The sequence below is a fragment of the Podospora bellae-mahoneyi genome, chromosome 5, assembly GCF_035222275.1.
Source record: "Podospora bellae-mahoneyi strain CBS 112042 chromosome 5, whole genome shotgun sequence".
Taxonomy (NCBI): Eukaryota; Fungi; Ascomycota; class Sordariomycetes; order Sordariales; family Podosporaceae; genus Podospora; species Podospora bellae-mahoneyi.
Genome location: NC_085884.1, coordinates 3,887,560 through 3,909,211, shown reverse-complemented (window position 1 = coordinate 3,909,211; position 21,652 = coordinate 3,887,560). Strand labels below are relative to the sequence as shown.

At 52.6% G+C, this 21,652-nt stretch overlaps 7 protein-coding genes and 1 non-coding gene across 8 annotated transcripts; 5 read left to right on the top strand and 3 right to left on the bottom strand.

Annotated features, from left to right (window-relative positions):
- The first annotated feature begins 36 nt into the window (after positions 1-36).
- QC761_510070 (uncharacterized protein) lies at positions 37-4,906 on the top strand. Its single transcript, XM_062880214.1, has 4 exons — positions 37-701; positions 850-1,586; positions 1,827-3,431; positions 3,609-4,906. The coding sequence occupies exons 1-4, from the start codon at positions 509-511 to the stop codon at positions 3,729-3,731; spliced, it is 2,658 nt and encodes an 885-aa protein (XP_062731545.1). The 5' UTR covers positions 37-508; the 3' UTR covers positions 3,732-4,906.
- VPS60 (Vacuolar protein-sorting-associated protein 60) lies at positions 4,405-5,166 on the bottom strand (the record flags this gene model as incomplete). The annotated part of the gene is made up of 1 exon (XM_062872902.1): positions 4,405-5,166. The coding sequence occupies one exon, from the start codon at positions 5,164-5,166 to the stop codon at positions 4,405-4,407; it is 762 nt and encodes a 253-aa protein (XP_062731544.1).
- Positions 5,167-5,321: 155 nt separating this feature from the next.
- Positions 5,322-6,251, top strand: QC761_0085860 (uncharacterized protein; the record flags this gene model as incomplete). Its single annotated transcript, XM_062872901.1, has 1 exon — positions 5,322-6,251. One exon carries the CDS (start codon positions 5,322-5,324, stop codon positions 6,249-6,251), a length of 930 nt encoding a protein of 309 aa, XP_062731543.1.
- A 1,672-nt stretch (positions 6,252-7,923) lies between these two features.
- On the top strand, positions 7,924-8,477 carry QC761_510082 (uncharacterized protein; the record flags this gene model as incomplete). Its single annotated transcript, XM_062880215.1, has 2 exons — positions 7,924-7,957; positions 8,008-8,477. The coding sequence occupies 2 exons, from the start codon at positions 7,924-7,926 to the stop codon at positions 8,475-8,477; spliced, it is 504 nt and encodes a 167-aa protein (XP_062731542.1).
- Positions 8,478-9,392: 915 nt separating this feature from the next.
- On the bottom strand, positions 9,393-9,480 carry QC761_0085840. The gene has a single exon. It is a non-coding gene; the product is annotated as a tRNA-Lys (tRNA).
- Positions 9,481-14,169: 4,689 nt separating this feature from the next.
- On the top strand, positions 14,170-14,325 carry QC761_0085830 (uncharacterized protein; the record flags this gene model as incomplete). The annotated part of the gene is made up of 1 exon (XM_062872900.1): positions 14,170-14,325. The coding sequence occupies one exon, from the start codon at positions 14,170-14,172 to the stop codon at positions 14,323-14,325; it is 156 nt and encodes a 51-aa protein (XP_062731541.1).
- A 3,433-nt stretch (positions 14,326-17,758) lies between these two features.
- On the top strand, positions 17,759-19,267 carry QC761_510010 (uncharacterized protein; the record flags this gene model as incomplete). Its single annotated transcript, XM_062880208.1, has 2 exons — positions 17,759-18,422; positions 18,468-19,267. The coding sequence occupies 2 exons, from the start codon at positions 17,759-17,761 to the stop codon at positions 19,265-19,267; spliced, it is 1,464 nt and encodes a 487-aa protein (XP_062731540.1).
- QC761_510000 (uncharacterized protein) lies at positions 17,992-21,557 on the bottom strand (the record flags this gene model as incomplete). The annotated part of the gene is made up of 3 exons (XM_062880207.1): positions 17,992-20,413; positions 20,473-20,823; positions 20,924-21,557. 3 exons carry the CDS (start codon positions 21,555-21,557, stop codon positions 19,977-19,979), a joined length of 1,422 nt encoding a protein of 473 aa, XP_062731539.1. The 3' UTR covers positions 17,992-19,976.
- Positions 21,558-21,652: the final 95 nt, after the last annotated feature.

Sequence of the window (21,652 nt, the reverse complement as noted above, 5' to 3'; positions counted from 1 at the left end):
GACGCAAGACTTGATGATGTCGATGCCCCAGACATAGAAGGCCCAGCCACTGCTGAAGAAGAAGGAAACAGGTATCTTCGAGTGACACACGGCAAAGGAGACTTGTGGAAGCATGCACAGCGCTTGGCTTCTCTCAGCCTGCCCAGCAGCTAGAAATCAATCATTGCGGAGGATTCGCTGACCAGCGCAGCGAATCGCCAACGGACCCAGCTCTGGAGTAAAGGCACGTTCAGTCGCCATTCCAGCTTCCAGCTCCGCACTGCCCTGTCAGTGGTCTTTGGAGCCTGAACGCAACCGCCATTGTCCAGGCACACAACCACAACAACTCACACTTGCGAATCTCGCTCTCGGGCGCATCACAAAACAGAGTCGTCCTTGTGTCTTCGCTTTACCTGCCAACCCGAGGTCGTGTCCGTAGCACCAGGCTCTCGCATTCTAGGAGCGACAGACCCCAACTTTTCCGCCCGCCGACTCCTGGCAGCGCGCTTACTCCGTAGTGTTGCAAATCATGGCTGGTTTCGCTTCCCAGGCCGACGAAGGTTACTCAGAAGACCCCCTGACCGCGATTTCCGCTTCTGCATCCTTCTCCCACAAGACGCGCGACGACTCGGTCTCGGCCCTGAGTTCCTCTCAAGCTGCATCGGATTTCCCGGCATGGATGCTTCAACATATATCTAACCTCTCCATCTCTCGCAAGACCGGTACGTGGCGCTCCAAGCTGTTCCATCAAACAAAGGCTAGTGGCCGCGGCAGGTGGCTGATGCTCCGGTTGCACCCATGCCATGCTTCCCGATGATCCTATGGTTTTGATGTTGTGCCGACTCCAACTCTAACCTTGACACCGGACAGAACTTGCGATGGCGCTCTTAAATGACCTTCCTACCTCTGTAATCTCGGAAATAGTAGAACACCTCAACCCCAGACTCAACATCGACTTCATCCGCTACCTGCCCCCCGAGGTGTGCCTCAAGATTCTCAGCTTCCTCGACCCCGTCTCACTCATCAGCGTTGCGCGCGCATGTAGAACATGGTACGGCCTCGCTTTGGATCGCAAGCTGTGGGAACAGCTGTATTATATGGAGGGCTGGTCTGCAAAACCGAAAGAGATCGCTGCCTGGGAGAAGAGCATCAATGGAGTTCGTCAGGGAGTGTCACGGCGAGTTGACTCGGAAACTGAGGGTCATGCGCATAAGAAGCGCGCCATTACCGTCTCTTCAAACCTCAATGCCGACATGGATAGTGTCATGCTGGACGCGGGGGCAATAAAGCAGGAGCCCGCCGAGATGGACGCGTCAGAAAGCAGTCTGTTTGGCGGACCGACAGGAAGTGCTGACGGTGGTAGCATCTCACGAAGATTGGATGATCTGGAAGTAAAGAGTGTTGGCTCAGGTTCGGGGTCGGCGAACAAGAGCGCCTCGCTGGACAAGGGCAAAGGGAGGGCACGCTCACCGGAATCCAGTTCTTCAATGCGATCCAAAGGCAACTTCTTGGACACAGTACTAGCCACGCCCCTATCAAGATTACCGAGATCCACGCTATGGGTTCTGGATGACCACGACCGCAGATATAAGCTTAATTGGAAGCACGTATACACAATGCGCAGACGCCTCGAGTCCAACTGGGACCTAGGAAAATACACAAACTTCCAGCTACCCCATCCTAATTATCCAGAAGAAGGGCATGGGGAATGTATTTACAGTCTGCAGTTTAACCCACAGTATTTGGTCAGCGGCAGTCGAGACCGGACGATCAAGGTGTGGGATTTGGAGACACGGCGCTGCCTCCGCACCTTGTCGCAACATCGCGGGTCGGTTCTCTGCCTGCAGTTTGACTCTGACCCCGAGGAGGACATCATCGTGTCAGGCAGTTCGGACTCGGACGTGATCATTTGGAAGTTCTCGACCGGAAAGGTGATCCAAACACTCAAAACTGCCCACCGGGAATCTGTACTCAACGTCAAGTTTGACAAACGGATCCTGGTCACTTGCTCCAAGGATAAGCTGATCAAGGTCTTCAACCGCCGACCTCTGCGCGCTGGCGACCTTGGATACCGGGAGGTGAGCCCCGTGCCCACCACCATCAACTACGGTTACAACATCCCTATGGCTCCCGAGGACCTCCCACAAACTCCGGCTTGGACTTTGATCGGCGTATTGGAAGGCCATAGTGCGGCCGTCAATGCTGTTCAGATCCACGACCGGGAAATTGTGTCTGCAAGCGGTGACCGCCATATCAAGGTTTGGGATTGGCCGACTCAGACATGCAGCCGCACCATTGTTGGCCATACCAAAGGAATCGCATGCGTTCAGTACGATGGCCGGCGAATTGTCAGCGGTAGCAGTGACCATGAAGTAAAGGTGTTTGACAGGGCGACAGGTCTGGAGGTAGCGAGCCTTCGTGCGCACTCTGCTTTGGTACGGACGGTTCAAGCTGGATTTGGAGATTTGCCCTTCCAGGCCGAAGATGATGCGGAGGCGGCAAAGAAGGTGGATGAGGCTTACTTCAAGGCGCTCGAGGCAGGGTTACTTGACGACACAAACCGCCCGAAAGCTGGTCGTCGGCAGGGAAATGCAGGATCCAGAAGACCGGAGGACATCTGTGCCTACGGTGCAAAGCTCCCACCTGGAGGCGGAGGGGGCAAATATGGCCGGATCGTCAGTGGCAGTTATGATACTAGTATTATCATCTGGCGCCGAGACAAGGAGGGCATCTGGAAAGACCAGCAGCACCTCAAGCAAGAGGAAGCCGCTGCCGTTGCGGTCAAGCTGGGACGGACAACGCTTCCCCCGATGTCGAATTTCCTGGACGCTGCTGCTGCGGCGATCCCTTTACACCCTTCAGTGCGACCGGGTCCCTCGCAACAACCCGGCGGTTCGTCAAGCACGCTCACAGCAAACAATTCCCTACCAACACAGCCCGCGAGCGCACCACCAAGCACATCGGCCGGGCCTTCAGTACCGCCTCCGAGACCGGATAGCGAACAAATACGGGCGCTAATCGACGAGGCAATCCAAGCAGGCGCCCAAGCCTTTACACGCGCCATCGGCAACCATCCCATCATCTTGACACAGCGACAGTACATTGAAGGCAAGATCGACCGATTGCAGAACGCTGTCACACGGAGTCAGCTTCGACAAGCCTTTTCTGGTGCTTTGATTAGAGCTCAATTCGAGCAGACCAGGCTACGACGGGAGGCTCAGCGGAACGCGGAAGCGATTGCGGCAGCAACGAACGCACTGGCGGGCCCTTCAACATCTTCACAACAACACAGAAACAATACCGAGCCTGCTCAGGCATCATCATCATCGTCGTCATTAGCAGCACCGGCGTTACCGGCAGCTCGACTGTTGACGGCTAGCCAGCAGCAGGCGGCCGTAGCGTATCAGGCACATGCGGAACTGACTTCTGGAGGACACGGACGTGTGCATCAGGTACAACTCCCTCCTGCTCCTTCTTCCACCTCCACCCCCACTGCCCCGGCTCCTGCTCCCGTTCCTGCCCCTGTTCCTGTTCAGACAAATCATCACCCTCATCATCACCATCCACACGTTGCCCATCATGCTCCGGTTGAGGGCCACGACGCGGCTAACCCGGCGCGCGTGTTTAAGCTTCAATATGATGCGAGACGGATCATTTGCTGCAGTCAGACGAGTGTGATTGTGGGGTGGGATTTTTGCAATGGGGATAAGGAGTTGGAGCAGGCGGCGCAGTTTTTTGGGCCGGTGGAATAGATGGGGGGATGCAGGAGTGTGAGATCTTTGTCGGAGTTTTTGGAGGAAAATGGGTGCTGCTGTATGGGTCTCAAGAAAGGTGCATGTGTATAGTTTTGTAGTTTGTTCTCAGGAACTTGTTTCTTTTTTTTTTTTTTTGCCTGATCATTTTTTGGATCGATACATAACGACATTTGGGAGCGGGGAAGTGGTATTCAGTTAGAAGGGGTTTTTTAATCATAGCATTATCCGACCGGGAGATATACGAGAGAGGCCATGATGGCTCTTCAGCAGGTGTGTCTGTGGCAATGGTGGGCGTTGAACAAAACTTTGTTGTCTTTTGCCTATAAAATGTACCATGATCCCTACACTCCATTCCTTGTACACACCCGCGCTCTCTCTCCCATCTTTTTGGGGGAGACCTTAACCAGCAGCCTCCTTGACCTTGCCGGCTTGCCCAGCAACAGGCGGCTCATCGATAAACTCGGGCACCTCATCCTGCATAAAACTCGGCAGCGAATTCATGTCCCCGCCCATCATCTCCCTTTCCAACTCGACCTCCTGCCCCAAGGCTTCGAGCTCGGCATCCAACTCTGCCTCGTCCACATCTTCGGGAATGTCATAACTCCTCGCCAGGCTTTCCTGTATCTCATTCCCCACGTCCAGCAGATCCGCCATCTCGTCCTGCAGGCGCTCAATCTTGTCGATGTCGACCTTGCCGTACTCTTTTTTCAGGGCCTTGTTTGTTTGCTTTAGTGCGTCGATGGTGACCATTGTGTTTTTGAGGTTGTCCTGCATTGTCTGGGCCTGCTCCATGTTCCAGACTTGGGATTGGAGCTGGTCGCGCTGGGCTTCGTATTGTTTGCGGCGCTGGAGGACTTTGAGGGCTTTTTGCTTTAGGGCGGTCTTGCCGGGGCCGTCGCGCATTTTGGAGAGCTTGGTTTGGTAGGTTGTTAGCTCGGCGTTGAGGGCGGAGAGCTTGACGTCGATGGAGGAGATGCGGGTGTCGAGGGAGGTGATGGCGGTGTTGAGGGTTGGTTTGGGGGCTTTTGGGGCGGGGGTGCCGAAGAGACGGTTCATTTTGGCGATTTTTGGGCCTGGGAAGGACTTGGAATTTAGGGAGGTTGTTGTTGTTCGGAAGAAGGGGTTGCGATGGCGATGATCGCAATGGTGGTGGTCGCGATAGTGGTTTGGTGGTTGGGTTTGGAGGGAATGCGACAAGCCGATGGTTGGCTGATGACGATGATGGGCAAGGCAGCGATGCTTGGAGGGGCTTGTGTGGGGGTGTTTGTGGGGAAGCGGTTGTTACATAAGCGAGGCTTTCGCTTATCGGACTTTGCCAAGATAGAATGGCGGGCAACGCCAACCCCGATTGCCGATTGTTTGGTAATCTAGGTATCAAACAGTACTCCCTTTGCTCGGTTTTTAGAATGCCGACGAAGATTATGGTTGACATCACTGGCGACGATATAAAGGCAAGTACTACCTACCTTAAGTCTTTCATTTTCTCAATATTTTTACTGTATCGATCACTTTCTACTCTAAATTCTCCAAAAAGATAATTTGGTACCCAAAGTATCTTAGCCTCAACGACCACACCATCGCTGCAGTATGGCATCCAACACCATCCTTGTCATCGGTGCGACAGGCCAGCAAGGCGGCGCCGTTGTCAAAGCCCTTCTTGAACTCCCAACACAGACCCCACCGCTCCGCATCCTCGCCCTGACCCGAAATGCCCAAGCGGACAGAGCAAAGAAGCTCGCCGAGTCTCACAAGGGCGTTCTTGAGCTCGTTGAAGGCGACAGCTCAAAGCCAAAGCCAATCTTTAACTCGCTACCCAAGGGGTCAGTCAACAGCATCTTCATCGTCACCACGCCAGCCATGGGCGGCTCCAAGCTCACCGAGGAAGAGCAAGCGCTGCCCTTGGTCGATGCCGCTGTGAAGCACGGGGTCAAGCACATCGTCTTCAGCTCTGTCGAGCGCGGCGGTGATGAGAGAAGCTGGGAAAACCCGACCAGTGTCCCTCATTTCCTCGCGAAGCACAACATCGAGATTTACCTTCGCGACAAGGCGGAGAAGGAGCAGGGCAAATTCACCTGGACCATTCTTCGACCAGTGGCTTTCCTTGAGAACTTCAAGCCTGGCATGTTTTGCGCGGTATTCACGGCGATGTGGGCGAGCGCCTTGAGTGCGGAGACGAAGTTGCAGCTTATTAGTGTTCGCGATATTGGCAAATTTGGTGCCATAGCACTTACTGAGCCTGCCAAGTGGTCAAAAAAGGCTGTTGGTCTTGCGGGCGATGAGTTGACTTTGGATGAGGCTCGGGCGAAGTTTGACAGCGTGACGGGGAAGAAGCTGCCGCAGGCTTGGGGTATCTTTGGAAAGGCAATGCTTTGGGCTATCAAAGAAGTTGGCACTATGTTCCAGTTCTTCGAGGATGAGGGTTACCACGTTGATATTGAGGCGAGGAGGAGGGATGTTCCGGACCTTCAGAACTTTGCGGCGTGGCTCAAGGTGCCGAGCAATGGGTGGACAAACTGATCACCTCCAATACGGCTTTCTTTCCTCTCAGTTGGTTATGTAGACGCTGCGACGCCTACCTAATCAGTCTGTACTAATACCATTCGTAACCTATCGGGACGGCGTGTCTTCCAAGAGCAACCGTTCTTGGCATATCTATGTTATCGTGGTGATTCAAAGAGCCGATCACCTCCGCCAGAGGGGACAATTGTTCCGGGAGTCTTCTGAGGCGGAGCGATAGTTCCGGAAGTCTGAAGTGAGTTCAGTATGTGAGCTTCGGTAAACACGGCTATCACGGCATTGATCATCCGCACCGACAAGTCGGTTGTGAATGCCACGATGATTGCTCAGGAATGCGTTGACGTGCCTGTACACATCGAGAATACCTAGTCTTTGTCGCACACTCTTATCGACTCTATGAATCCTATACTGACCACGGCGTGACGGTATCGACTTCTATAAGGCAGATCGCAGTTTATAACCTTTCGTTTGGCAGCTGGGAGTAAGCAAAGAGTCACGATCTACAATATCCATAGCCAATGTCCAGACCACACTTTGGCTGCCCCTTTCACCGTCACGCCGTGGGATACCCAAGATGGCAAAGAGCACATTAGGCGGTCATCCTACTTTAAATTACTCTTTTCCACTCCTTCCCAGGGTAGTGTTTTGCTCGATCTTTTCCTTCCAACTTAGGTATCATTACAATTTTCTATTCTCTCAAGATGCCTATCGCAGGGGTTTCGCTCAGCCCGTCCAATCTGGCGTGCTTTGCCACGGAGTGTTTGTACCAAGTGATGGGGTTCTCTGATGCCCATGCGGCCGTCTAGTTTTCTTCTTGTGTGGCCGAGTTTGGCAGGCCCGTTGTGGTAACTGTGTAGGCTCTTTCTTGCACCTCGCCTCCTGTGTGGATGAAAGATACTAACTTCGGCACATCAGAACGCCCACTGAAATAGCTTTCGCTACCGAAACCAAAACGCTCAATTACATTGACACCGTCCTCTCGCTCACAACGTCCACTTCGACTGTGGAGGAGATGTCGACCATAACCGCAACACAGGAGGAGGTAACCACTGTGCATACAGTCACCAATGTTGCCACTACCACCGCCACCACCACGGCCACTGCCGATCCAACCCCTGAAGGCAAGACGCGGAAGCGCCAGGCCCCATTTGGACCATTTGGACCATTCGGTCTAGGAAGGCCATTTGGTTCAGGGAGGCCATTTGGTCCATTTGGTCCATTTGGCTTGAGGCTCCGCACTAGAACGTCGTCGTCAACTCAAAGCCACACCACCAGAACGTCGTCATCAACCCGAAGTTCCATCAGACAGGGGCCATCAATTCAAAGAAACATTGCGACTTTTACGACGACCGAGACTACTGAGATGGTCACGGCAACTACGTCTTCTGCTCCTGTTTGCTCCGACTACACCGAATACTGGTCCGCCTGCTCGTGCATTGGTGCCGTCGCCGACGTCACCGAGACAGTCACCGCTGAGATCGCTGAGACTTCTGTGTCAATGATCTCTGCAACAGCTAGCAACACCATTTCCTCCACTGCTGTGTTTGTGTGGACAAAACCGTCACCACAACTGATTACCCGCTCGTGACTGTGTCCACCACGTCAACCCTCCTCACCAACACCAGAACTACAACAACCACCACGACCACTGTTTAGCCAGTCCAAACGATCAATGTGGTTGTGGTTGGAGGCATATATTCGGCCCGGTACCTCTCTGGCTCCGACAACAGCTATATAAGCTCGGCTGCCAACTTAGCTGGTGCAACTAATATTTTGTACCGCCCTGGTGAACAGCCTCTGTTGGCTGCCGACCCTAGGATCAAGCTCTATGCGAGACAATACGACACTAATCCCCACGGTATCTTGTACTTTGCGAGCGACCAGGTGGCTGCTGGAAGGGGAGATGCGGTTGTGACATGCAAGGTTGACCAGGACGGCTTCGTGATCTGCATCGCACCTGGGACGGGGTACACTAAGCTCACGACTTGCCCCTCCTCGGGTATCTTCATTTTGTCGGCACCGGACTACAGGTCGCCGGGCTGTGCCGAGCCGGTTCAGTTCAAGGTCGGGAACAGAGTAAGCAAGCTGGTCATGCTCGGCCACCCCAGCCAGTTTAGAGGCATGTACCTCACAGGCTCCGTTTCTGCCTCTCTGAGTTTTAGTGACAGCGCGGGTGGCGCAACCGACTTTGGGCATACCTCTAGTGGACTATGGGGCGTTAGTTGATAAGGATGCGGCCGTCTTATTCCTGAAGACACGCGACGACGCTTTACAGAGCGGGGATCGGTCTGCGACATGCAGCGTTGTCCGGGACGGCCTCATGGGATGTTCTATATCTGCGCTGGAGTTGGGTTCGTTATGGCGCTGCGATGATAAACTCATTATTGCAACAGCGGATTGGATACGCCCCGGCTGTGTTAGAGCTCAGCTCAAGGTCGTGTAGATGGTCTGCGTGGTGGGGCTTCACACCTAGGTACCAAGTTATAAAGAGATTGCGATGGGTTGGGGATGGGAATGACGCGGTTTTACATAAGTGTACCCCTAGTGGCTGGTGGGTATAGATTACGTAAGATGAGTGTCTTTTGACATCTCTTTCGTCCAATTTATACATGAAGGTGACAATACTTATCTCCGAGCACTGCGGCATAATTAATGTAGGTCAGCATGAGGAACGATTCGCGTGAATAACGTTGCTAAGATAGTTTCAGAGAGGCCGGTATAACCGAGGGGAGCACAGGGTTTGGTGTAAGTCGGATCGCTAAATAGCCAAGTTGAAAGAGTACCTACCTTTATAATGCCCCTAACTTTGGTACTATTCAGCAAAGCACACCCAAGGCCGACTGTGAAGGTGCTCCGAAAATTCGGAATTTCCAATTCCCATAGCCCATCAAGGTACCGCCGAAAGCAGAATCATCTTGGGCAAATGCCTGTTGAACTGTCTTTCCCAAGTTTTGCCACTTCAGCCCTAACACCATCAAACCTTGAACCCAGTACAACAAGTGGGTTCTCAACCTCCACCAACCACAAGCCGCGCAAAAAAACGAGGGAAAAAAACCAAAACCATCCCAAACGCCGAAACTCCCGGTCAATGAAGCCAATTCCCAGCCAACCCGTCCATCAACTCAGTGGCCAAGGCACATCGCCCGGCTAGCTCAATCGGTAGAGCGTGAGACTCTTAAGGAGTTCCTCCGTAATCTCAAGGTTGTGGGTTCGACCCCCACGTCGGGCTCAATTCCCGTTACACGATGTGGTCATTTCTTTTTGCCCATAAAAGCTCCCTGTCTGCTCAGAAGGGTCCAGAACAAGTAGCCACGAAGACAAAAAACTGCACCTTCTGAATAACAATGAAGACTCGAACCTGTCGTTATGATCATGAGGGCGAGAACGTGTTCCTGGACCTGATAGTCCACTTTATGTTTTGAGGGAAGTTGCTGACTCAGCAAACGGGCTTACGTGTGAATAACGGTAGACGTCTTGAACGGGATGTTTCTTGCGATTCCGTTTCCCCACTCTGTTTCCCAAATCTACAGTTGTGTGTTTCTAACCACTGCGTTGTGCCCTTCATGTCACCAACGCGTTGCAAATTTTCTTCGTATCCAACCAAATTGCTGATTATGGTTGGTGAGATTGGCGATGTTTCCACCACCCCAGTTATTCTCAGCTAGGTAGAGGATATTTGGCCAAAGTCGGCCAATGGAGCTCTTCCGCCGTATATCAATCCAGTCCTGGTTGCGGATGCCAAAATCGACAACAAGGGCTCTTCTTCGTCCGCAAGATCTCCCTCCAGTTCCTCATCCTAGAAGTAAGCTTCACAGCAGACCAGGCATCGCAAGGATTCAGCACTGCCATGTAGTGGGATGCAATTTGCGGTAGCATCTTCACCCAACGAGAGGCTGATTGTATGTTCAAGCCCGACCACATCCCATTGTTCTCTGTGGGCTTACTGCTACTGGACTGTGCCGTGGATCACGAGTGCGAGCGCCAGGCATCGCATCCTTCTTGCATATTTCTCAGGGCCTTTTCGTGACAAACCTCGCCCATAGCAAATAGACCACTTTTGGAGTCGTAGTCCTGGACCTGTCAGCCAATACTAAGGCAGTAGAATTCAACTAACTTATGGGAATACCGGCAGCCGTGCTGATCCCAGGCTTGTAACCACCAAGACTTGTTTAGCCCCAGCCCCAGTATTTGCAATGATTCGTAACTCGGGCTCTATAAGGTTCCAGACGTAAACAAAATGATCTGTCAGTATTTCAAAAGTCAGGTTCTGTGCGGTCTCCATTCTAGGTCTCCTTCTAAGCGATGAGGGAGAGTAAGAGACAGAAACAGGGGCACTAGAAGCTGCCTCAAACAGCAGCCTTTACCGCCCACCCACGCTGGAATCGCGGATGCTAATCCCGTCGCATTAGCAGAGAACCAACAAGATCTCGCCAAAGAGGCGTGTTGAGGTTGTCATTGGTTCTAGTACGTGTGGTTCACCCTGCTCAGCAGGAGGGGGAAGCCAGGGTATAACGAGAACACTATCGCCACCTCCCTGAGTCTCTCCAACTTCACCCATCTTTCTTCCTCGCTCCCCTCACTACATATATCTCCCCTACAAGCGCTCATGCGGCCGGTCGCTCTGTCAACCCTCGTTCAAGCTCGAGTCTACCGGTTATCATAACGAGTGACCCATCTATTGTCCCCCCAAACCCGCCCCCAAACTGGTGGAAGACCGGCTTCGTGATCACGAGTCTAGATCATGATCCTCACTAGGTGACGCATGGCCACTACGATCTTTCAAACCTGGACTGGTGGGACGGCTTTGAACCCGGGGCCCTCGACAGGTTGCATTTTGCCAGGGTCGAGGAGATAGCCCGACACCGCTCGTCTTTGCGGTCGACCAGTGATGCCAATATAGATTCGCTAACTATCGATGACCAGTCAACCGCTCACGTTCTCCGGAACCCCTGACAGTTATCCCGGGTTGTACGAATGGACCGTCCTCCTTCTCGACGGTCAGCAAGACTTGCCTAAATAAAAGCTCCTCCTCCCCAAAGTCAGTGAGAATTTCAAAGTGAATTGTACATCCCGCCTTAGACCGGTAGTTCTAGGCCTCTCAGAAAATGTAGATAGGGCAAGACTAACTATACTTACGGGAATGCCTGCGGCGGCGCTATTGCCAGCCCCGATAAACACTAAGTTCGCGCTGGAAATAGTATTGGCAATAGCACCCAGCTCGTATTGGTAGTCCTTTTGAACGTAAAATGTGGGATCTTGTGTTCCAATACCGTGCTGTCTAGAGGGTGTTCAGATGCTATCTTAGGCTGGGGAGAGATAGGAGAGGTAGGAGACAGAAAGCGGTGTGGTGAAGGCATCAGAGACTGAGTGACTGAAACGGTATAATATAGCTGCTGCCACCAGTTCAACTCCCACGCACCACCATCAGTTACGTCGCGGCGTGATGGCGCCATGTTGGTGAAAAGCATCCTCGCATCCTGGGAGACCACATCCTCAGGCAGGCGGGAAGCCAGAGTATAAAGGTAGAGTCATCTCCCCCTTTCCCCGTCTCTCCAACTTCCCCCTCTTCTCTTCTTTGCTCATGCCTCCTCCCCAAGCATCTCTTCTACACTCAAAGCTCTTTCCTGCGCCACCATAATGTCGACCATGAACAGTACTGGTGCTGGCATCTCCCACCACATCTTCACCCCTGAAGACACGACCGTTGTACACAGTTGGACCCATCCTTCGCAGTCAAACCAAGACGGTGATCCAATTGTTGGTGTTTGCAATTCCAACAGGTATGACTCAAGATCTAAATCGGCAAGTTCTGAGGATATTCCCAGCTCTCAAACGCCATCACCAGGGTTGCCAATTAACTTTAATTGCGACATCCCAGTCCTCCGTACGGAGTTGGAGCTGCCGCGCGAATGGTGGCTTAATGAAACCAAGATTGAGGACCCCGATCGTGATCCCTACAAACTCACACACGGAGGCTACAACCTCAAAGATCACATTTGGTGGGACGAGTATGAGCCTGGTGATCTTGACAGGTTGGCCTTACCCAGAGTTGAATAGTTATTCAACTTTCTCCGCCAGCAGCTGAAGGCTTTTGGCGACGCCAGAGCTGGTGATACACTCGCTCCTCCTTCTGCACCAACCGGCGAAGGTCCGACGCGTAGCGTGGTCGCCCACCCCTTGATCCCGCACATCGCAAGCCAAAGTACGTGCCAACAGGACGTCCACGCGGTCGTCCTCCCCTAACACGCAGGAAATGACGTCAGCTTGGATCATTCTTGGTGTATTGCGAATTCTGAGAAGTGATTAGTAGGAGTCGTAGCCATAGATTTGAGATTGGTGGGGGCAAGAGGGTGCGAAGGGTGGATGAGGCAGATAGATGCCATGTACCTAACTTACTCTTTATGTATAGGTGGGAATTCCGAACTATATCACGTTACGAAAATCTCTTCGATCGGATTCGTATCTGGCCAATACGATGAGAGAGGAAGCAGCTTGACACCAGCCACCCCCGTATTCGCATCATTGTCTCCAAAAAGTAAATAACGGCATTGCGCATAACAAGGATGGCGTCGGGCTCTGTCCACCTGCCGTAGTGATGCAGCGGGCACTTTCAGCTATCTCTTTGATTTGGCAACTTACTGAGAATCATAATATGAATATTGTTTCTCTGAGACGATGAAAGTCGTACCGCCATTGTAGATTGTGAGGAGAATCAGGTCTGCCTAACAAGATAGAGCGCACTGCGCAGAAAGAAGCACATGTGGACAGGTGGTAGAGTCCCAACATACGAATTGTTGTTATATAAGCTGGCTAATAACGGATCATTACAATACTATTCTTGATATCGCCGAAGAGTATCCTGTCGTTACTGCGGATGCATTGCGGTCTTTTAAGAGGGAATTCTCGGCCCAAATGCATATGAAAGTCTCGGTTCACGGTAACTTTTACAAGGAGGACGCACTAAAACTAACCGACATGATCGAGAAGATAATCAAGCCCCGGCCATTGCCCCCATCGCAATGGCGCTCACCTCGCGGGCTGGTGTTTTCTCCAGGATCAAACTACGTTTAGAAGAAAACTGTTAAGGATCCTACAGACGTTAAGCACTCGATTCATTATATACTCTATACAGGCGCTAAAATTGACCGTCCCCAGAGGGTGAGGACGGCGCTTTTGGATCAGATAATGCACGAGCCTTGTTTTGACCAGCTTCGCACCAAGGAGCAACTTGGCTACATTGTGTACTGTGGTTCGTGGAGCAATGTAACGACCTTTGGTGTTTACTTTATCATTCAGAGCGAGAAGACGGCCCCGTACCTTCAAACTCGGATCGAAAAGTTTCTGGAAGATATGGGGAAGAGACTCGAGGACATGACCGAGAAGGAGTTTGAGAAGAATAAGCGGAGCTTCATCGAAAGAACACTCGAGAAGGCCAAGACGCTGGAAGGGGAGAGCAGCCGGCACTGGCAAGCCATTGAGTCTGGGTACTACATGTATAACAATCGTAAGTTCTATCTACCCGTTCATAATTGTATATGGCGATATCCTAACCCGGATGCCGTTTTGCAGGCCAGTTGATTGTGGATAACCTGAAGCCGCTCACCAAGGCCGATATCTTAAATTCTTCAACCATTACATCAAGCCTTCATCGCCTTCTCGAGCGAAGGTCGCAGCCTACCTGGAGGCACAGGCCAAGAGCGATGTGACGATAAAGAAAATCACAGATCTTACTAAGATACTGGATCTCGATGAAAAACGGCTGCCCAGACTGCTACAGACCTCCAGTCCCGGCTGAGCGCGGCTGGTTATGACGAGGAGGAGGAGATCGAGGGCCTTGTCGACTACCTATACGGTCTCGGCGTACCCGAAGCCAAGGTAAAGGCTACGTCTGAAGTGTGGACAAAACTGCACTCGGAACATGGACCCGGGAACGATGTCGTCAAAGATGCAGAGCCACCATCGTCCAACGGAACAACTCCCACACTCACCAAAGACGTGCGCGACTTCAAGGCACTCCATGCCACCAGCAGAGCGCCCTATCCTGAGAAAGATCTTGCCGAGTACTATGGTTTGAATCCGAGGCACAACTCGCTTGACCCACCCCTAGAAACCCTCCAACCCCGCATTTAGCGGGTAGTAAGAGCGGCGCAAGCAGGAGTACTGTGCCGGGCCAAGGCGACGAACAGAGGGACGGGTAGCGCAATGGGAATCCAGAGGGGAAACTCCACAGGTCCATCAGGCACCGCTTGCCCCTGGGCTGAAGGTGGGAGGCTCCCGAGTGGAGCGGAGCGCTGCCTCTGGGACCGTGATGATGGTGGACGGGGAGGAGGGTTTGGTCTGCTCAGGAAGATTGATGTGTCATGATTTATTAAACGTAGAGAACAAGCCAATATACAATCTTCATAGAACACACTTCCTAACAACTCCTGGCCCAAGACATTCCAGTGACCCCTTTATCAACATATCCGTACGCCGACCTACTTCTTATCACCCATCTTCATAGCTACGTCTCCTTGCCTCTCTGCCTCGTGTTCTATCATAGCTTGATCCAACCGTTCCACCATTTCCAATGCAGGCGCCTTCCCGAGCGTAATAGCCGTCATAGCCTCAATGGAGGAATCGACATAGCCGAGCTGAACTCAGCATTATTGCCTTGGTGTATTGCCGAGGTCAGCGCCGAACACAACCAGGGCATTACCCGATGTCTTTGTCACGCATCACAACTTCATCTAGCGGCCAAGGAGTTAGGATTGCAAGGCGCGGCTATGGATAGAACAGAGGTTGTAGGGTGACACATACGAACGCATCGGAATGTTAATAGCGTTTAGTTGCTCTCCGTCTTCGAGGTCTCGAGCCAGCCCTATGAGATCGTTCTGCAACCCAGTTACGCGTGAGACTTCGAGCTGTAGTTTCTCCCAGGCGCTGTTGAACTGCCACTCTGTTTCGGCTAGAAGCTCAGTCTCAATGACCTCAAAGAAGGGATTCAGCACAATTTGCCGTATGGTGGCCCAGTCATTGATATCTTCGGTATCGTGCATTGTAAGCCACCTTTTCCACATCAGGGTTGTTCTTTAGCCCAGGTCTCGTCACTGAATAATCCCAGCTCCCAGTCCTCAGGTCGTGGCCGGAGAGCCAATTGCTGGCGGGCAAAGGCCACTCGGTCACGCCTGTGTTGGACAGTAAGTTGTATCCTTCGTGGTTGAACTTGACGCTTGAAGTCAGCCAATTCCATCGCTGTGATGAAGGCTTGATCTCCCAGTGATCGAAACCACGTATATACCACCGCAAATCGGTCCAGGGAAGCTTGCGAGCGATTGGGTCGTCATAGTATAATCGATGGAGGGCTTGCTTCTGGTCGTTCGTGAACTGAGTAGGTCTATGGCCACGTCGGTAGGCCTGTGGCGTGGGCTGCGATTCTAAGGCGTACTGGACCTGCCTGGGTGACTTTTTACGTACCGGGCAATAGTAATGTAGTCCCAGTTGGTCACCTCGTATAGTTCGAATTCAAAGCGGTGTGTTGTTTTGTGGGGCTTGTAAAGCGCTAACAGTTCAACCCTGTTATAAAATTCCCCATTTGATCGACACACTTAGATATACAGACAGATAGACAAGTTACACAATACATGTATCAGCTTCCCATCCCATCGCCCCCTCATCACCGTCACAACCTCATCTCCTTACTCCCCTTCAACACTTCTTCCCTGCCTCCTCCCCTCTCCATCAAATCACCCCCTGACCCTCACCACACCGCAGCCCCCTTCCCCTCCCTCTCCATCACCGTGACACCACCCTCCATAACCATCACACTCCTCCTTCCCCAACCCCTTCACTACTCCGCTTGATACGAGTAACCGGCTGGCGGGACCATCCGGTGAGCCAATCATTAATCCTTTGCACACCCTGCCGGTCTCCTTCCACAGTCTCCCGCTTATCCTCATCAACCCAGCCTGGGGTATAACTACCGCCAAAATCAATGAGCCAGGCATCGCCCTCCATATCAATCAAGACGTTCTCGGGTTTAGCGTCTCCCCAAAATTACACCTGCGTTATGTAGACATTCGACCGAATGGTGTATTTGTCCAGACCAGCGAAGCCGATCCTCATTTGTACAGTCCGACCAAGGCGCCAAATCCTTCAGAGTGCCCCGATTCTCGATGTAAGTGAGAAGTAGTCCGACTAAACGTGTCCCGGGATAATCCTCCTCGTCGCTATCGAGAGGATAGTGCTGGAGGACATTATCGTCATTGTCGATAACCAGACCGTGAAAGGCGACAGATGCGTGCGCCAGCGAGAAGGGGCGGGCTTGCCTCGGTATCCGCTAGGATCTTCCTATATGACTGTAGTTGGTGATATCCATATATTCGACCTGAAATCTAAGGCTTAAAAGAAGTAGTTAGTACCGTCAACAAGGACCCTAGATGGAACCAGACGTGATGTTTGAGCCAGGACTTGTGCTTGACGACACGAGTATTTGTTAAGTGACGAGTCAAGCAGCGGAGATAAGTGCGGTTGGAGGAAGTTGTTGTCTATATATTCACCCGGACGTCCGAACTCCTGTCGCGAGAGGGCCGCCTTAACATTTAGTCACGTTGGTGTTACCAGGCCAGCACAGATGAGTGTCCAGAAGAATGTTCGCAGATGTACCTTCTTCTAATTAATTGGCACATGTTGCATTCAATGCATGTTCAGGAAAGCCGCGTGAGTAGGGAGGTGGAGGCGTTGATGTCAAAAATTCGAGGGGGAAGGAGAAGATGGAACCCACCATTTATAGACAACGCAGCCTCCTTTTCTTCCAAACAATGTCTCTGGCTCGTTCATATTTTGCACCACCCAACACACGACACACGACACACGAATATTTCCGATTTTGGCCTCGAATGCGTCTGTCTGCTCCGATTACCCAGCACAAAAGACAAAGGGGGAAGGCATGGGAAAATAGCTCTTCATCATTTTCAGCACCCTCTCCTGTCACCACGAAAGTCGACTTCAGCGTTTACTGCCGATTGTGTGAACGACTTCAGCGTCAACTGCCGATTGTGTGAGTCAGAGGGTCAGAGCCTGCAGCATTATTGTCACACCCCATGCGAAGCGTTTTGTCAGATCTTGCTGGGCGCGGTCGGCCACGGATCATGTGTATGCAGGTCGGCCGCGTTGAACGAGATGGCTGATACTCCCTTGGAGGTGGGGTAGATTTATCGAACCCGGCCGCTGCGCTACTAACAACCCTCAGATACACAGCTCGGTGTTAATTTAAACAAACTCCGGCGATCAGCCCCAATAAGGTCCCATAACTGAGAAAGGGTTAGGTCACTCATCTGTCCAATTTCGATCTCCGCGTCTGGGTTGTCATTGATCAAGACCGTATTTGGGTGGCTGTATTTGTCCCCGAGCTGCACTTACAGGCAGCACAGTTTTGTGTTCCTTGTCATCAGGTCAGCCTCAACGATCACAGGCTACCTACTGAGTTTTCTCATCCAGCGCGCCTACTTCCAACGAGCTCCTTCAACATGACAGACGCAACCACCGCAACCTACACCCCTCTCCCAACCCCAACCTCAATCCGCATCCTCGTCCTCGCCCCCGCCCTTCCCTCCTCCCCCGAAATCAACTGCTACCTCCTCCCCTCCGACCTAAACTCCGACCACAACCTCTTCCCAGAAACCAGCCCCCGCCCTATCAAATCCCTCTCAGTCATGTACACAAGCCCCTCCCTCCCCGGAAAACCCAACGAGTTCATCGTCTGGACCGACACCACCCCAACTCAACCCAGAAAAATGCACCCCTTCCAGCGGTACTCCGCCCTCTCCTACGTCTGGGGTGACCCGTCAGATCCAGTCTACATAAATCTAGACGGGAGACAAGTCCCGGTCACGAGGAACTTATACGCTGCTTTGAGGGCGGTGAGGAAGTTGCATGCGGGGAAAAGATTGTGGGTTGACGCGTTGTGTATTGACCAAAGTGATTGCGAGGAGAAGAGGGTGCAGATTGGGTTGATGAGGAGGGTTTATGAGCAGGCGAAGAGGGTGGTTGCGTTTGTGCCGCTAGAAAAGGGGGATGGGGGGAGGGTGGTGGAGTTGGTGCGGAGGGTTTGCAGGGCGGAGAGGTTGTTGAGGGCGGAGATGGAGGGGGGGGATAGTCAGGATGATGAGGATGATGAGGATGATGAGGATGATGAGGATGGCGAGGATGGCGAGGATGGCGAGGATGGCGAGGATGGCGAGGATGGCGAGGATGGCGAGGACCATACTTTTAAAGTCGTTCCCCACAAAGACGACCTGGAACTGCAACTCCAACAACTCGGCCTTGCCGACCCAGGCCCTACCAAGTTCCTTGAAAGATTTGGACTGCCGACCGTCGATAGTCCTCTCTGGGTGTCATGGCGCCGGTTTTTTGCATCTCCGTACTTTCAGAGGATTTGGATTCTGCAAGAGTTCCTCTCCGCCAAGAAGGTCAGGTTCCATTTTGGGGATGCGCGTTTGGATGCAAGTGCTGTTATCGTTGCATGCTACGCTATCAGGGAGTATAGCGAAGTTGACAACCGCGCATACATGCAGCGTCGAGGGGAGGAATTGGCTGACAGTGGTCAGCCCCACAGAGGGCTGAAGCGGGCCTGGCTGATGTTTGAGAAGAGGGTGATATGGAAGAAGTGCCCGGCTGCTTTGGCCGAGCTCATCGTTCTGGCCGGCCAATTCTTCATGGCGACAGATCTCCGCGATAAGGTGTATGCGTTGATCGGGTTGGCAAAAGATGGGCAAGAGTATATGGGACATGTTAGCTACGAGCCGAGTGAGACCCATATCAAGGTCTTCACGAGGTTTGCCCGCTTGTTGATTGAGAAAGGGCACGCTGAAGAACTGCTTCGCTGCTCTGGGATATCTGGTTCTGCGGACCGGGATCCTGAGTTGCCCACATGGGTTCCGGTGAGAGACATCATATATATCTTGGATATTGTGCTTTGCTGGGTTGAAGCTGACCACAATCCAACAGAACTGGGCCGACACATCGCCTTCAGTTAACCCAGGAGCACGCATGGTCTTCACAGCTCAAGCAGGACCTGCAAGAACTGCCAGTATGCGTGTCCTCGACGATACCAAACTCTGTGCACGAGGTGTTGTAGTGGATACGATCAAAGCAACCAGCGAGCGAATGTTTCCAGTTTCCCCTTCACAGGACTGGATGGACTGGATTGCCGCTACTGTCAAGGCAACCATTATGATTAGGGATACTTTGCCAGAAGTAAATCCAATGGAAATAATTTTTGAGCTGTTCATTCGGAAAAAATCGCTGGCTTTCGACACGGACGACTTGCCGCGTCTGAAGAACGGCTTCGAGGCGTTCCTCGGCCAACTCTCGTCCCTCTCCAGAGCGTTGCCCATGAGGGATAAGCTGAAGGGAGGAGAGACAGTTATTATGCCGCGTCTGGAGCCGTTTCGGGCATTCTCCTTCTTCAAGGACAGATCGAACAGGGCGACAGCGGGGACGCGGTTTTGCATAACTGAAGAGGGGTTTTGTGGGGTAGCCCCCGAGAAGGTTATTGTTGGTGATCAAGTGGTCGTGCTGGATGGCAATGCTACTGCGTTGATCGTCCGGGACAGTGGGAAAGGCGATGGAAGTTATGTGCTAGTTGGGGGCGCATATTTTCATGGGCTTGGCGAGCTTGACAGACTAAGCACTGAGCCATCGCGAGATATCGTCCTAGTCTAGCTGATAATCGGTCCTCGATCTTCATGATTGCTCCTTGGCCACCTCTCGCGCACCACCTGGAGGCGAAGGCTTAGCAGTAGGGGGTGGCAGGACATACGGTACACATTCCCCCGTGATCGAACCCTTTGCATAGTCGTAGTATGACTCCTTCTCTAGCTTCAACTTGCGAACTCCCGCCTCCTCAAGCCATCGCTTCAGCGTTCGGACACACCTCAGTTCAATCTTCTTGAAGTAAATGCCAACAGTTTCGCGCTCCCAACGCTTCGCCTCAGCCTCATCAGCCTCGAGCTCTCGCTGTCCCTTCTTGACTTGCACACCCATGGACAGACCTGCTAGCCGTTTTTGGTTCAGGCAGAACGCTACTGTCAGTGTGACGCATTCAATAATACGGAAAGGCATGTACAGAATCCTGGACTTGGATTTGAAAAGGATTCCGGCCGGGTAAACATGGATGTTGCCTAAGGTAGTTCTGTCAGTCATATCACTCATCGTCTGACACAACAAGAAATCATCATACCACAGGGCTTCCCCTTTAGCTCCGGAGCAGAACTCAACGTAGCCTGAACATCCGACCTCAAAGACTTGGTAAACTCATCAATCAAGTCCACCTTCTGCACCCTCTTCCGGTACGGCTCCAAGGCCTCATTCAGCGCCTCCTCCAGAACATCCACACACAACAAAGCATTGAGCACCTTCTTATCTTTACTCGCCTCCTCAACAGTCTTCGCCGCCCTCCCACCTAGCCTCAAGTTGGCCTTCTCCCTCCCCATCAAGTTGCCCGTCCAACTAAACGAGACAATCTCGGGAAGAGACCACCTTAATGGCTGTGCCCCAACCGCCTGCGATGGAACGATGAGGATATTCCATGCTTCTCTCTGTATGGCTTTACCACGTGTGATGATGATGTCCTCTGTGCACCTCGTCAACCTCTCACCAAACAAGACAAACGGCATAGTGAAAGAACATACCAACATGCCTCAGCGGAAACAAAAATACATCCTGCGCCTGTCCCAACTCCCCCATCATCTCTTCCTCTCCAGGCCGGACCCCCTCCGGCAAGGCCCTCAGCCTAACCGCACCACCAAGCGGTTGGTCAGGTGCCGCAGCGATAATCTCGACCATCATCTGCCCTTGGATGGGTGCTTGCGAGGCAACATATCCCGTTGTTCCCAACAACAGCTCACCAGATGTGATCCCCTTGAACTCGGACAGGGGAGCACCCTGAAAATACTGCCTCTGCCATTCTCTCGAGAGATCGCCAGGTGTTTTGGCGCGTTTGGGGGTTGCTTTTGGCTGCGTGGAGGAAGGAGGTGTCTTTCTTTTTGTGTTGGTTGACTCGGTTTCTGCTGGCTTTGGGTCTGGTTCTGGTTCCGCGGTGGTGGGGGCGACGGTGGGTGCTGTTGGTGCTGTTGGTGGTGGTGGTGGTGGTGCTGCAGGTGCTGCAGGTGCTGCAGGATCTGCTGCTGGTGTAACCGCAGGAGGGGTTGCACTCGGCTCCGGCTTCAGCTCACATTTCGGCTCCCAGGCCGGCGTTTCATCAACGGGATTGATAAGATTAGCGATATTCATTGTCTCTGTTCTTTGGGCATGATTCCGAAACATTCAAGAGTGGAACTCACGACGCGCTCAAAACGCGTCTTCCACTTCTCTCCGCTAGCGTCAACTCCACCGCTCGTGAGGCAGGGGTCAGAGAGCTT

Bases quoted from the DNA above. Each gene is read 5' to 3' on its own strand.
- QC761_510070 (XM_062880214.1), top strand. From the start codon at position 509: ATGGCTGGTTTCGCTTCCCAGGCCGACGAAGGTTACTCAGAAGACCCC. The intron at 702-849 runs GTACGTGGCGCT...GACACCGGACAG, and splicing joins CTCCATCTCTCGCAAGACCG to AACTTGCGATGGCGCTCTTA. The intron at 1,587-1,826 runs GTATACACAATG...CTCTGCCTGCAG, and splicing joins ATAAGCTTAATTGGAAGCAC to TTTGACTCTGACCCCGAGGA.